Source organism: Melospiza melodia, unplaced genomic scaffold (genome assembly GCF_035770615.1).
Source record: "Melospiza melodia melodia isolate bMelMel2 unplaced genomic scaffold, bMelMel2.pri scaffold_18, whole genome shotgun sequence".
NCBI lineage: Eukaryota > Metazoa > Chordata > Aves > Passeriformes > Passerellidae > Melospiza > Melospiza melodia.
Window position 1 is genome coordinate 9,237,347 of NW_026948525.1, and position 12,840 is coordinate 9,250,186.

General features: G+C 54.4%; 1 protein-coding gene across 1 annotated transcript in view; it reads left to right on the forward strand.

The window, feature by feature from the left end:
• The window catches only part of LOC134433363 (zinc finger protein 665-like), a gene marked incomplete at its 3' end in the record, with an annotated part of 144,169 nt that extends 131,329 nt beyond the window's left edge, over window positions 1–12,840 (forward strand). Inside the window, exon 4 of the mRNA XM_063182221.1 lies at window positions 12,109–12,840. Within this exon, the coding sequence (XP_063038291.1) occupies window positions 12,109–12,840 (732 nt within the window). The remainder of the gene's footprint in view (window positions 1–12,108) is intronic.

Sequence of the window (12,840 nt, forward strand, 5' to 3'; positions counted from 1 at the left end):
GAGTTCTGACCTAAGCTGTGACCCCCAGGCCCTGCACGGTTCAGCCTCAAAACTTTCCAAGAGAAAAACAAGAATTCTGTGAGGACAAAACAAACTGATGCCCTGAAACAGCATTTGCCACCATTTCCCCTCAAAGATCACAGATGTCCCTGAGCTCCCCAGAGAGGAGCCAGCTGGGGCATTTTTAGCCCTCCCTTTGCTGGAGGTGGTTCTGAGATGCCCCAGTGAGAGCTCAGCCCCAGGCCGTGCGCTGCCCCCATCTCAGGTGCTGCCCAGCTCTGCAGCAGCCAGGGAAAACCTGCCAAACCCACCTGCCTTGGCTATGGGGCAGCAGGGACACGCTCAGCACCTCCTGGTTTGGAGGAGCTGCTCTGCTGTCTGCTCACAGGCATTCCCTGTAAATGCTCCCTGGGAAGAGCTCTGGGCTCAGAAGGGGAGGCCAAACCCGTGATACGCTCAGTGACATCCAGTAGGGCTTGGCCACTCAGGTGATTCCATTGGTAGCTGAACCCTTTCAGCAGGGACACTTTATCTACAAGGGAAACACATGTTTCTGCTCACTTTTCTCAGGTCATAGGAGAAAGGGCAGGGCCAACCCATTTCATAAAATAAAGTACATCTCTCCTGGTTTTTGAATCCTTTTCTTCTTTCCTTCCAGCCTACTTGGCCGGGTTTTAAATTCCAAAAGAAAAGCTCTCCTTTCACATTTGTAAATCCAAACTTGTCTGCTGTAGCAGGAGCTGTGTTAAAACATTTCACATCAGGGACCTCAGGAGTTCAGTCACATGGAAGCAGTGAAAAGGTTTTGCATCCCAGAGCAAAAAGGAAGAGCCCGAGCCCCATACTTGGGTCACAGAAAGGCACTGAGCCAGTGTGAGAGTCTGTCCGAATTTCCCCTCATCTCCGAATTTTCCTCAATTTTGGGAAAATTCAGTATTTATAGTTCAAATTCACCCAAAACCCCTAAAAAACACCCAAAAATCACCCAAAACAGCCAAAAACTCCCCCAAAATGGGGTCCCGGCACTTGTGGAGCCCCTTGGGGCAGCCCGACACCAGGCTGGGGTGAAAAATGGTGATTTTGGGAAAATTCAGTATTTATAGTTCAAATTCACCCAAAAACCCCCCAAAAACACCCCAAAATCACCCGAAAACAGCCCCAAACTCCCCCAAAACTCCTCCTACATGGGGTCCCGGCACTCCCGCAGCCCCTCGGGGCAGCCTGAGGCCAGGCTGGGGTGAAAAACGGTGATTTTGGGAAAGTTCAGTATTTATAGTACAAAATACCCCAAAAATCCCCAAAAAAAACTGCCCCAAAATCACCCAAAACAGCCCAAAAATCACCCCAAAATCCCCTCAAAACCTTCCCCAAAATTCCCTCAAAAATCACCCAAAACTCCCCCAAAAATCTGCCCCAAAAAACACCCCAAAATGACCCAAAAAAATCACCCAAAAATCCCCCAAAAATGCCCAAAAATCACCCAAAACTCCCCCAAAAATCTGCCCCAAAACCCACCCAATAAACCACCAGAAATCCCCCAGAAATTGCCCAAAATTCACCCAAAATCACCCAAAACCTCCCCAAACCATCCCAAGACCCCCCAAATTTCGGGATTTCCCCCTGAATTTTGGGGGTTTTTTATGGGATTTTTTGGATTTTTGGGGTTTTTTTTAATTTGGGGAGGGGTCCCCACCCCCTCCCCTTTTTTCCCCCTAAATTTTGATGTTTTCCCCAGAATTTTTTTGTATTTTCCCCCCAAATTTTGATGCTTTTTCTCCAGGATTTTGGGATTTTTTTCCCCAAATTTCAGTTTCTTTGGGATTTTCTGATTTTTATGGTTTTTGGTAGTTAGGAGAGGGGTCTCCGCCCTCCTTTACTGCCCCTATCTGCTCCCCTTTCCTGAGTGTTTCCCCCCCATTTTTGATATTTTTCTTCAGAATTTATTTATTTTCTCCGGGTTTTTTCCCCAAATTTCCGTTTTTTGGGTTTGTAGGGTTTTTGTTAATTTGGGGAGGGGTGTCTCCCCCCATTTTACCTGCAGAGGATCCCCAGGCCATGCTCGTGGACACGCAGGTAGTGATGAGGCCGGAGTTGTATCTGAAGCCTTTTGCACAATGGTGGCAGCAGAAGGGCCTCTCGCCTTTGTGACTCTGCTGATGCCTGATGAGACAGGAACTCATCTGAAACCTCTTCCTGCATTTATCACACTCGTCGGGACGTTCTTCTGTGTGGATTCTCATGTGGCAGATCAGGGAGGATCTCAGGGAGAAGGTCTTCCCACATTCTGAGGACTTGCGGGACTCCTCCCCATCCTGGAGCTGCTCATGGATCCCCAGCTCTGAGCTGCAGCTCCATCCCTGGCCCAGGGTGGGCCTTTCCCCCTCAGATCCCCGTGATCGGCGTTTGCAGCCCCTCCTCGTAAGGGATCTCTGGGGCTTTTCTTTTCCCTTTGATTCCTGTGCTGTGGAGCTGCACAAAACAGCCTCTTCTACAAGGTTCTGCTGTGGGGATTTGACCTCCCTGGTCTCTGGCCTAAGCTTCTTGTCTGGGGAAGGAAGGACAAGGAGAAGATGGGATTTGCCTCCGTGCCACAGGGAAGGACAAGGAGATCCTCCCAGTGCGTCCCCAGCAGGACGGCTTTGGCACCAGGGTTGTCCTGCAGCCGGGGGCCGTGCTGGGGTGGGAGATGGAGCAGGAGAGAGGGGGAAAGGGGCACTGACTTCCTCCTCACCTGCCTGGGGCTCCTGGGCCATCTCCTTCCTCACGGCGTCCTCCTTCTTCATCGGGCCAAGGTTTGGAAAAAGAAAATCCTGGTTTGGGGGAAAACAAGGGCTGAACATGTTGGGTTTGAGAGTCCTGTTGCCCAAGTGCAGCTGGAGAAGTCAATGCCCCTTTCAGCCTTGAGGGGCCTGGAGCCCGCTCATCCCCAGCCTCCCCCACCCCTCCAGGCAGCCAGTTTGTCTCTCATCTCCGGGATCGCCCCTCTGCGCTCTTCCCCACTCCAGGGCTCCCGAGCTCCCGTTTGCTCTCCTGGGCATCCCCCAGCCCGAGATCACCCCTGTGCCCATCGGTACCAGGCGAACGTGAGGCTGTTCCCTCCACGGGAAATTAACGGTTCAGGTTTGAGGTCCTGCAAGAGTCAAAGATCCCCTGCCCCATGAAAAACCCTCCCAGAGACCCCCCAATGGATCTGGTGCAAGCTCCCCCTCCCCACTCACCTGCGGCTTCTGGAGGGGGCAATGCAGCAGGAGTCAGGGGAGCTTCAGCCTGAGCGGCAGGGGAAGGCGGCGGGGAAATCAACGTGGTTGTGCTGCTCCTCTTCCTTCTGCTCCTCCACTTACTCCTCGTCTGTTTCTCCTCTTCCTTCCACTTTTCTTTCACTCCTAGACCGGCCCAGGCAATGCTGACACCCAAAAGCAGCCGTGCTCTGCCCTGGGCGGGTTCCGAAATAGCATGGTAGTAAAACTGGGGAGTGAAACTGGGAGCATTGGGAAAGATCATGAGAGCAGCGGAAAGGAATTGGGAGCGCTTTCCCTGCCAGTCCCGCTTTTACTGGGAGAACTGAGAGGGAACTGGGAGCAAACAGCACTCGGAGGCGGCTGCAGCCGGCAGCTAGTGGTGCCACGATAGAAGGCCTGGTTATGAGAATAAGAGAGCGATCGCGCGCTGGGATTGGTGGGCGGGAGCAGCGCGGGGTTTGCTCGGTTATGTGAGGGCTGGGAGGGGCCGGAGCAATGGCGGCGGCGTCCGGTGAGAGGGGACAGGGAGCGGGAATGGGGACCGGGAGCGGGAATGGGGATGGCAATGAGGACAGGGAGTGGGTATGGGGACAGGGAAGACGTATGGGAATGGGGACATGATCGGAAATGGCACACAGAACTGGAATGGCACAGAGAATGGAGACAGGGACCGGGAATTGGAATATGGGTATGGGACAGGGAATATTGAAATGGAAATACGGGAACAGGAGCGGGACCGTGAATAACAGAAGGGGAACAGAGACTTGGAATATGGGAGACAGATAGGGAATGAGACTGGAATGAGATTCAGGCTGGGATGGCAGCGGAACGGTACCAGGGTGACATGGGAATGGGTGGGTGAGAGGGGGTGACAGCAGGGAGAGGGGGATCCTGAACAGGGACACTGGCAACCAGGACAGAGGGACATGGAGACAGTTCCAGGGCAGGGGGGCCTTGATCAGCCACGCCATAACTTTCACCAGGGTCCCCAAGCACTTTTGCAGCTACTCGGCCTGTTCTGCCCAAAGCCCTGAGCAACCCCCAAGTCCCTCCCAGGAACGCCCACCTCCCTCAAACCCAACATGCCCCCCGTCCCCTGGCAGATCCCCCCATGTCCCCATCAATGGCTTATTCCAATGTCTTTGTTTTCACCCTGGTTTTGTGTGTTTTGAAGGGACCAACAGAAGTGAAAGGAAAATCCAGGCCACGGGGTGCAAGGAAGATGTGAAGCAGCTGGACAGGTGGTTTCTAAAATGGATAACCGGCAACAGGAATGGCCTGGGCTCTGCTTACCGGCGTTCCCTGGGGATTACCCAGGGTGGATGCCTCTGTGGCGGCTGGAGCTGGAGCAGCGCAGGAAGGTCTTCCTGCACTTGGGGCACTCACTGGGCTGCCCTTAGTGCTGGCTCTGTTGGTGTCTGCTCAAGATAGAGCTCTGAGAGAAGCTCTTCCCACACTCAGGACACTCATAGGGCCTCTCCCCACTGTGGATGCGCCGGTGGGTCACGAGGGTGGAGTTGTCCCTGAAGCCCTTCCCGCAGTCAGGGCAGCGAAAGGGCCGCTCCTCCGTGTGAATCCTCTGGTGCCTGACAAGATGAGAGCTGGTCTGAAACCTCTTCCTGCATTTATCACACTCATAGGGCTTCTCCCCAGTGTGGCTCCTCAGGTGGTAGATCAGGTGGGAGCGCTGGCAGAAGCTCTTCCCACACTCCCCACACTCGTAAGACCTCTCGCCAGTGTGGATCCTCTTGTGGACAATCAGGTTCGACTTGTGGGTGAATCTCTTCCCACACTCGGGACACTCATAGGGCCTCTCCTGGGTGTGCATGTGCTGGTGGCTGACAAGGGAGGAGTTGTACTTGAAGCCTTTCCCGCAGTCGGGGCAGAGGAAGGGCCTCTCCTCTGTGTGAGTGCGCTGGTGCCTGAGGAGATCAGAGCTGGTCTGAAACCCCTTTCTGCATTTATCACACTCGTAGGGTTTCTCCCCGGTGTGCCTCCTCATGTGGACAGTCAGGTGGGAGATCCGGCTGAAACTCTTCCCACACTCCTCACACTTGTAACACCTCTCCTCGGTGTGCCTCCTCAGGTGGACAATCAGGCAGGAGATCCAGCTGAAGCTCTTCCCACACTCCTCACACTTGTAAGACCTCTCCTCGGTGTGGCTCCTCAAGTGGACAGTCAAGTTGGATCTCCGGCTGAAGCTCTTCCCACACTCCTCACATATATAGGGCCTCTCCCCCGTGTGGATTTTCATGTGGCAGATCAGGTTGGATTTCTGGCTGAAGCTCTTCCCACATTTCAAGCACTTCTGGGGCTTCTCCTTACCCTGAAGCTGCTCGTGGACCACGAGCTCTGAGCTCCAGGCGCCTCCCCGGTCCAGGGTGGGCCTTTCTCCATCAGATGCCTGAGATCTGCATTTGCAGCCCCTCCTCGTGCGGGATCTCTGGGGTTTTTCCTCCCCGTTGGATTCCTGTGCTGTGGAGCTGCTCAAAACAGCCTCTTCCACAAGGTTCTGCTGTGGGGATTTGTCCGCCCTGGTCTCCATTCTCAGCTCCTGGTCTGGGGGAGGATGGGATTTGCCTCCGTGCCACAGGGAAGGACAAGGAGATCCCCCCAGTGCGTCCCCAGCAGGACGGCTTTGGCAGCAGGGTTGTCCTGCAGCCAGGGGCCGTGCTGGGGCGGGAGATGGAGCAGGAGAGAGGGGGAAAGGGGCACTGAATTCCTCCTCACCTGCTTGGGGCTGCTGGGCCATCTTCCTCTTCCTCACGACCTCCTCCTCTTGCATCGGGCCAAGGTTTAGAAACAGGAAATCCTGGTTTGGGGGAAAACAAGGGCTGGGCGCGTTGGGTTTGATGGTCCCGCTGCCTGTCTTGGTGTCTGCTAAGGAAGGCAGAGCCTCCCTTAAAATTGAAAATTTAAACCCCCTCCCTCCAAAGTACTATAATTTTGAAATTAAGGGGCTCTCAGGGAAAGATATGGAAATAGGAATAACAGTTCTTTGCTAGGAAAAATAAAATGAAAAATGTAATAGTAGAAAGAAAACCACTGACAGAGTCAGAATCCAAGCTGACACCCTGTTAGTCAGGGTGTTTGTTGCACTCCAATTAAATGGTGGCTGCAGTCCTCCTGCAGGGACAGATGTGGTTCTATTGAAGCAGTGGTTCCTGCAGAAGGGTGTAGTTTTCCTCCAAAGGTCCAGTGGTGGTGTAGATAGGTCTGGTCTTCCTCAGCGAATCCAGTGGAGAAGAAAAGCTGCTCCTCTGGGAATCCAGTGGAGAAGAAACGCTGCTCCTCTGGGAATCCAGTGGGAAAAGCCTGACTGTGGTGTTCCAAATCTCTGATTATATCCAGGTGGGAATGCCTGGCTCCTCCCCATGGGTGGAACATCTACCCATGGGGTGAGGTAATTTTATCAGTCCTGCAGTGAGGCTCAATGGCCCATTAACAGAAGATATCTCCCTGGAGGGCTTGTGGAAGAGATAAGGAAAACTGCCCAATTAACAGAAGATAACTGCCCCACCTCTAACAGATGGCAATAGAATACATACCCACATCTTGCATTTCCAACCTCAGACACTCTCCGTTGCTCTCAGTAGCCCAAAGTGTGATCCCAGTTGCTCCCTTTTAACAGCAGTATGATCCCAGTAACTTCCAATATGATCCAAGTCATCTACCACTATTCCCAGTATGGTCCTAGTATAATCCTAGCTGCTTCCAGTCCATCCCAGTATGGTCCAAGCTGCCTCCAGCTACATCAACACAACCAGTCTCAGTATGATGCCATTTGCTACCAGCGTGCTCCCAGTTGCTCACAGCATCTCCCACTCACTCTCAGAATGATCCCAGTCATTCCCAGTATATCACATTAGCCCCTAACATGGTCTCAATTGGCCCGGCAGGTTCCTACTCACTTCCAAAATGATCCCAGGATGATCCCAGTACAGCCCAGTCCCTCCCAGCGATGCCACTCCTGGCATCCCCCAGCCCTGTCTGTGTTCCCCCCTCCCAGATTGCCTGATAGGAGCCCCAGGGGCTGGAAGGCCTCAACCAACATCCCCAGCAAGCCCCAGTGTGGATGTGCAGCCTCCAGTTTTCCCAGTTTGCCTCTCCTTCTCCCCAGGCAGGGTTCTCCTCCTCCTGCTCCTCCCGGCCCCAGCGGGTGGGAGCAGCTGAGAGCCCCGCACTGCCCATCCCGACCTGTCCCGGCTCCATCCCCGCTCCTGCCGCGGGCTGCGAGGGCTGCAGGACCGGGGCAGGAGGAATGGAATGGTGGAGCAGGGAGGGAGAAGCAGCAGGACAAGGGCTGGAGGGAACAAGAGAAGGAGGAGGAGGAGGAGGTGTGGAGCAGGAAGAGGAGGAGGACGGGTGGGAGGAAGAGCTGGGTGAGAGGAGGAGGAGTGGGAAGTGGAAGCGGGGGGAACACAGGCTCCAGCCCTCGCTTTCACCGCAGCACTCCCGGACCCTGAGGCATTTCCCCCCCATATCTCAGGTGATCACAGAGGGGGAGCTCAACCAAATATCCTGGGTGCTCCATAGCTGGGTATCTTTTTGGGGATGGGGGGATTTTTGGAGCTCAAAGGACTCCAAAGCTAAGCTGCAAATGCCCATTGGGGAGATTTTGGCGGTGTCCCGGCAGGTTGTTTCTTCGCGGGGGAGGGCAAGAGAGGGGAGAACACTGGGACACCGACGTGTGTAGCCCAGAGAGAGGAGACCACCAGGATTCAGCCCGGAGAGGGGAACACCCTTGCGAGGGGGAAACCCTGGAGCTCCCCACAGCCTGGAGCAGAGTCAGGGGAAACGGGAGCGCTGAGGCACCAAGAGCCCCGGCATTGCTAAGAAGGAGCCCAGAGAGGGGGATCTAGGGAACCCCTGGGGGCTGCAGGGAACCCCCAGCAGCACAGAGAAGGGGGAGCCCCAGAAGCCCAAGGTCAGAAGAGCAGAGAGGGGGGACCCTGGGGATTCCCGTGACAGCCTGGAGAGGGTATGGACCCCTGGAGAAGAGAACGCTCAATAGATGCAGGACTCCAAGAAGTCCAAAGTGGAGAGACCAGAGAAGGGCAATTCATGGGGAGCTCTTTTTTGGAATAATCATGAGACATTCAAGTCTTGGCAGGCTTAAGGATGGTATTTCTCAGGGTTTTTCCAACTAAAGTTTTTTGGTCTGGAGATTTTTATGGACACAAAATGTCTGGAGACTTCTAGAGATGGGTTGGGGCAGGAGGAATGCCCAACAAAATGCTCTCATACCTTGTTTTTCTCATTTCCAAACCTCAGCCAAGTCTGTTGCCCTGTCTCTGGGAACACCCGCTGGTGTCACCTCGATACATTGTCCCCGCTGCCTGGTGTCGCTCTCTGGTCTGTTCCCTGTGTCATCCCATTCCTAGTGTCCACTGTGCCTGGCATCAACCCCTGGTCCATGTCCATCTTGTCTTATGTTGCAATGCAAGATGTAACCAGCAGTATGTATTTTATCACCATCTGTTGAAACCAGGAGGAGCAGTGTTCTTTATCACTTCTATGACACATCCCTCCTAACACCAGGGCAGATATTCTCTATTAATGGGCAAGCTGTTAAAACCAGGTGAGGCAGGTTTATTTTTATCTCTTCCACAACCCATCATCCCTCCAGGGAGATATCTTCTGTTAATGGGCCATTGAGATTCACTGAGTGACTGATAAAATTAATCAACAGTGGGTGTTCCCAGAAATGGAGCTCACAGACTGGGCTAAGGTTTGGAAATGAGAAATCCTATTTCCAAGAGAAAAACAAGGTATGAGAGCATTTTGTTGGGCATTCCTCCTGCCCCAACCCATCTCTAGAAGTCTCCAGACATTTTGTGTCCATAAAAATCTCCAGACCAAAAAACTTTAGTTGGAAAAACCCTGAGAAATACCATCCTTAAGCCTGCCAAGACTTGAATGTCTCATGATTATTCCAAAAAAGAGCTCCCCATGAATTGCCCTTCTCTGGTCTCTCCACTTTGGACTTCTTGGAGTCCTGCATCTATTGAGCGTTCTCTTCTCCAGGGGTCCATACCCTCTCCAGGCTGTCACGGGAATCCCCAGGGTCCCCCCTCTCTGCTCTTCTGACCTTGGGCTTCTGGGGCTCCCCCTTCTCTGTGCTGCTGGGGGTTCCCTGCAGCCCCCAGGGGTTCCCTAGATCCCCCTCTCTGGGCTCCTTCTTAGCAATGCCGGGGCTCTTGGTGCCTCAGCGCTCCCGTTTCCCCTGACTCTGCTCCAGGCTGTGGGGAGCTCCAGGGTTTCCCCCTCGCAAGGGTGTTCCCCTCTCCGGGCTGAATCCTGGTGGTCTCCTCTCTCTGGGCTACACACGTCGGTGTCCCAGTGTTCTCCCCTCTCTTGCCCTCCCCCGCGAAGAAACAACCTGCCGGGACACCGCCAAAATCTCCCCAATGGGCATTTGCAGCTTAGCTTTGGAGTCCTTTGAGCTCCAAAAATCCCCCCATCCCCAAAAAGATACCCAGCTATGGAGCACCCAGGATATTTGGTTGAGCTCCCCCTCTGTGATCACCTGAGATATGGGGGGGAAATGCCTCAGGGTCCGGGAGTGCTGCGGTGAAAGCGAGGGCTGGAGCCTGTGTTCCCCCCGCTTCCACTTCCCACTCCTCCTCCTCTCACCCAGCTCTTCCTCCCACCCGTCCTCCTCCTCTTCCTGCTCCACACCTCCTCCTCCTCCTCCTTCTCTTGTTCCCTCCAGCCCTTGTCCTGCTGCTTCTCCCTCCCTGCTCCACCATTCCATTCCTCCTGCCCCGGTCCTGCAGCCCTCGCAGCCCGCGGCAGGAGCGGGGATGGAGCCGGGACAGGTCGGGATGGGCAGTGCGGGGCTCTCAGCTGCTCCCACCCGCTGGGGCCGGGAGGAGCAGGAGGAGGAGAACCCTGCCTGGGGAGAAGGAGAGGCAAACTGGGAAAACTGGAGGCTGCACATCCACACTGGGGCTTGCTGGGGATGTTGGTTGAGGCCTTCCAGCCCCTGGGGCTCCTATCAGGCAATCTGGGAGGGGGGAACACAGACAGGGCTGGGGGATGCCAGGAGTGGCATCGCTGGGAGGGACTGGGCTGTACTGGGATCATCCTGGGATCATTTTGGAAGTGAGTAGGAACCTGCCGGGCCAATTGAGACCATGTTAGGGGCTAATGTGATATACTGGGAATGACTGGGATCATTCTGAGAGTGAGTGGGAGATGCTGTGAGCAACTGGGAGCACGCTGGTAGCAAATGGCATCATACTGAGACTGGTTGTGTTGATGTAGCTGGAGGCAGCTTGGACCATACTGGGATGGACTGGAAGCAGCTAGGATTATACTAGGACCATACTGGGAATAGTGGTAGATGACTTGGATCATATTGGAAGTTACTGGGATCATACTGCTGTTAAAAGGGAGCAACTGGGATCACACTTTGGGCTACTGAGAGCAACGGAGAGTGTCTGAGGTTGGAAATGCAAGATGTGGGTATGTATTCTATTGCCATCTGTTAGAGGTGGGGCAGTTATCTTCTGTTAATTGGGCAGTTTTCCTTATCTCTTCCACAAGCCCTCCAGGGAGATATCTTCTGTTAATGGGCCATTGAGCCTCACTGCAGGACTGATAAAATTACCTCACCCCATGGGTAGATGTTCCACCCATGGGGAGGAGCCAGGCATTCCCACCTGGATATAATCAGAGACTTGGAACACCACAGTCAGGCTTTTCCCACTGGATTCCCAGAGGAGCAGCGTTTCTTCTCCACTGGATTCCCAGAGGAGCAGCTTTTCTTCTCCACTGGATTCGCTGAGGAAGACCAGACCTATCTACACCACCACTGGACCTTTGGAGGAAAACTACACCCTTCTGCAGGAACCACTGCTTCAATAGAACCACATCTGTCCCTGCAGGAGGACTGCAGCCACCATTTAATTGGAGTGCAACAAACACCCTGACTAACAGGGTGTCAGCTTGGATTCTGACTCTGTCAGTGGTTTTCTTTCTACTATTACATTTTTCATTTTATTTTTCCTAGCAAAGAACTGTTATTCCTATTTCCATATCTTTCCCTGAGAGCCCCTTAATTTCAAAATTATAGTACTTTGGAGGGAGGGGGTTTAAATTTTCAATTTTAAGGGAGGCTCTGCCTTCCTTAGCAGACACCAAGACAGGCAGCGGGACCATCAAACCCAACGCGCCCAGCCCTTGTTTTCCCCCAAACCAGGATTTCCTGTTTCTAAACCTTGGCCCGATGCAAGAGGAGGAGGTCGTGAGGAAGAGGAAGATGGCCCAGCAGCCCCAAGCAGGTGAGGAGGAATTCAGTGCCCCTTTCCCCCTCTCTCCTGCTCCATCTCCCGCCCCAGCACGGCCCCCGGCTGCAGGACAACCCTGCTGCCAAAGCCGTCCTGCTGGGGACGCACTGGGGGGATCTCCTTGTCCTTCCCTGTGGCACGGAGGCAAATCCCATCCTCCCCCAGACCAGGAGCTGAGAATGGAGACCAGGGCGGACAAATCCCCACAGCAGAACCTTGTGGAAGAGGCTGTTTTGAGCAGCTCCACAGCACAGGAATCCAACGGGGAGGAAAAACCCCAGAGATCCCGCACGAGGAGGGGCTGCAAATGCAGATCTCAGGCATCTGATGGAGAAAGGCCCACCCTGGACCGGGGAGGCGCCTGGAGCTCAGAGCTCGTGGTCCACGAGCAGCTTCAGGGTAAGGAGAAGCCCCAGAAGTGCTTGAAATGTGGGAAGAGCTTCAGCCAGAAATCCAACCTGATCTGCCACATGAAAATCCACACGGGGGAGAGGCCCTATATATGTGAGGAGTGTGGGAAGAGCTTCAGCCGGAGATCCAACTTGACTGTCCACTTGAGGAGCCACACCGAGGAGAGGTCTTACAAGTGTGAGGAGTGTGGGAAGAGCTTCAGCTGGATCTCCTGCCTGATTGTCCACCTGAGGAGGCACACCGAGGAGAGGTGTTACAAGTGTGAGGAGTGTGGGAAGAGTTTCAGCCGGATCTCCCACCTGACTGTCCACATGAGGAGGCACACCGGGGAGAAACCCTACGAGTGTGATAAATGCAGAAAGGGGTTTCAGACCAGCTCTGATCTCCTCAGGCACCAGCGCACTCACACAGAGGAGAGGCCCTTCCTCTGCCCCGACTGCGGGAAAGGCTTCAAGTACAACTCCTCCCTTGTCAGCCACCAGCACATGCACACCCAGGAGAGGCCCTATGAGTGTCCCGAGTGTGGGAAGAGATTCACCCACAAGTCGAACCTGATTGTCCACAAGAGGATCCACACTGGCGAGAGGTCTTACGAGTGTGGGGAGTGTGGGAAGAGCTTCTGCCAGCGCTCCCACCTGATCTACCACCTGAGGAGCCACACTGGGGAGAAGCCCTATGAGTGTGATAAATGCAGGAAGAGGTTTCAGACCAGCTCTCATCTTGTCAGGCACCAGAGGATTCACACGGAGGAGCGGCCCTTTCGCTGCCCTGACTGCGGGAAGGGCTTCAGGGACAACTCCACCCTCGTGACCCACCGGCGCATCCACAGTGGGGAGAGGCCCTATGAGTGTCCTGAGTGTGGGAAGAGCTTCTCTCAGAGCTCTATCTTGAGCAGA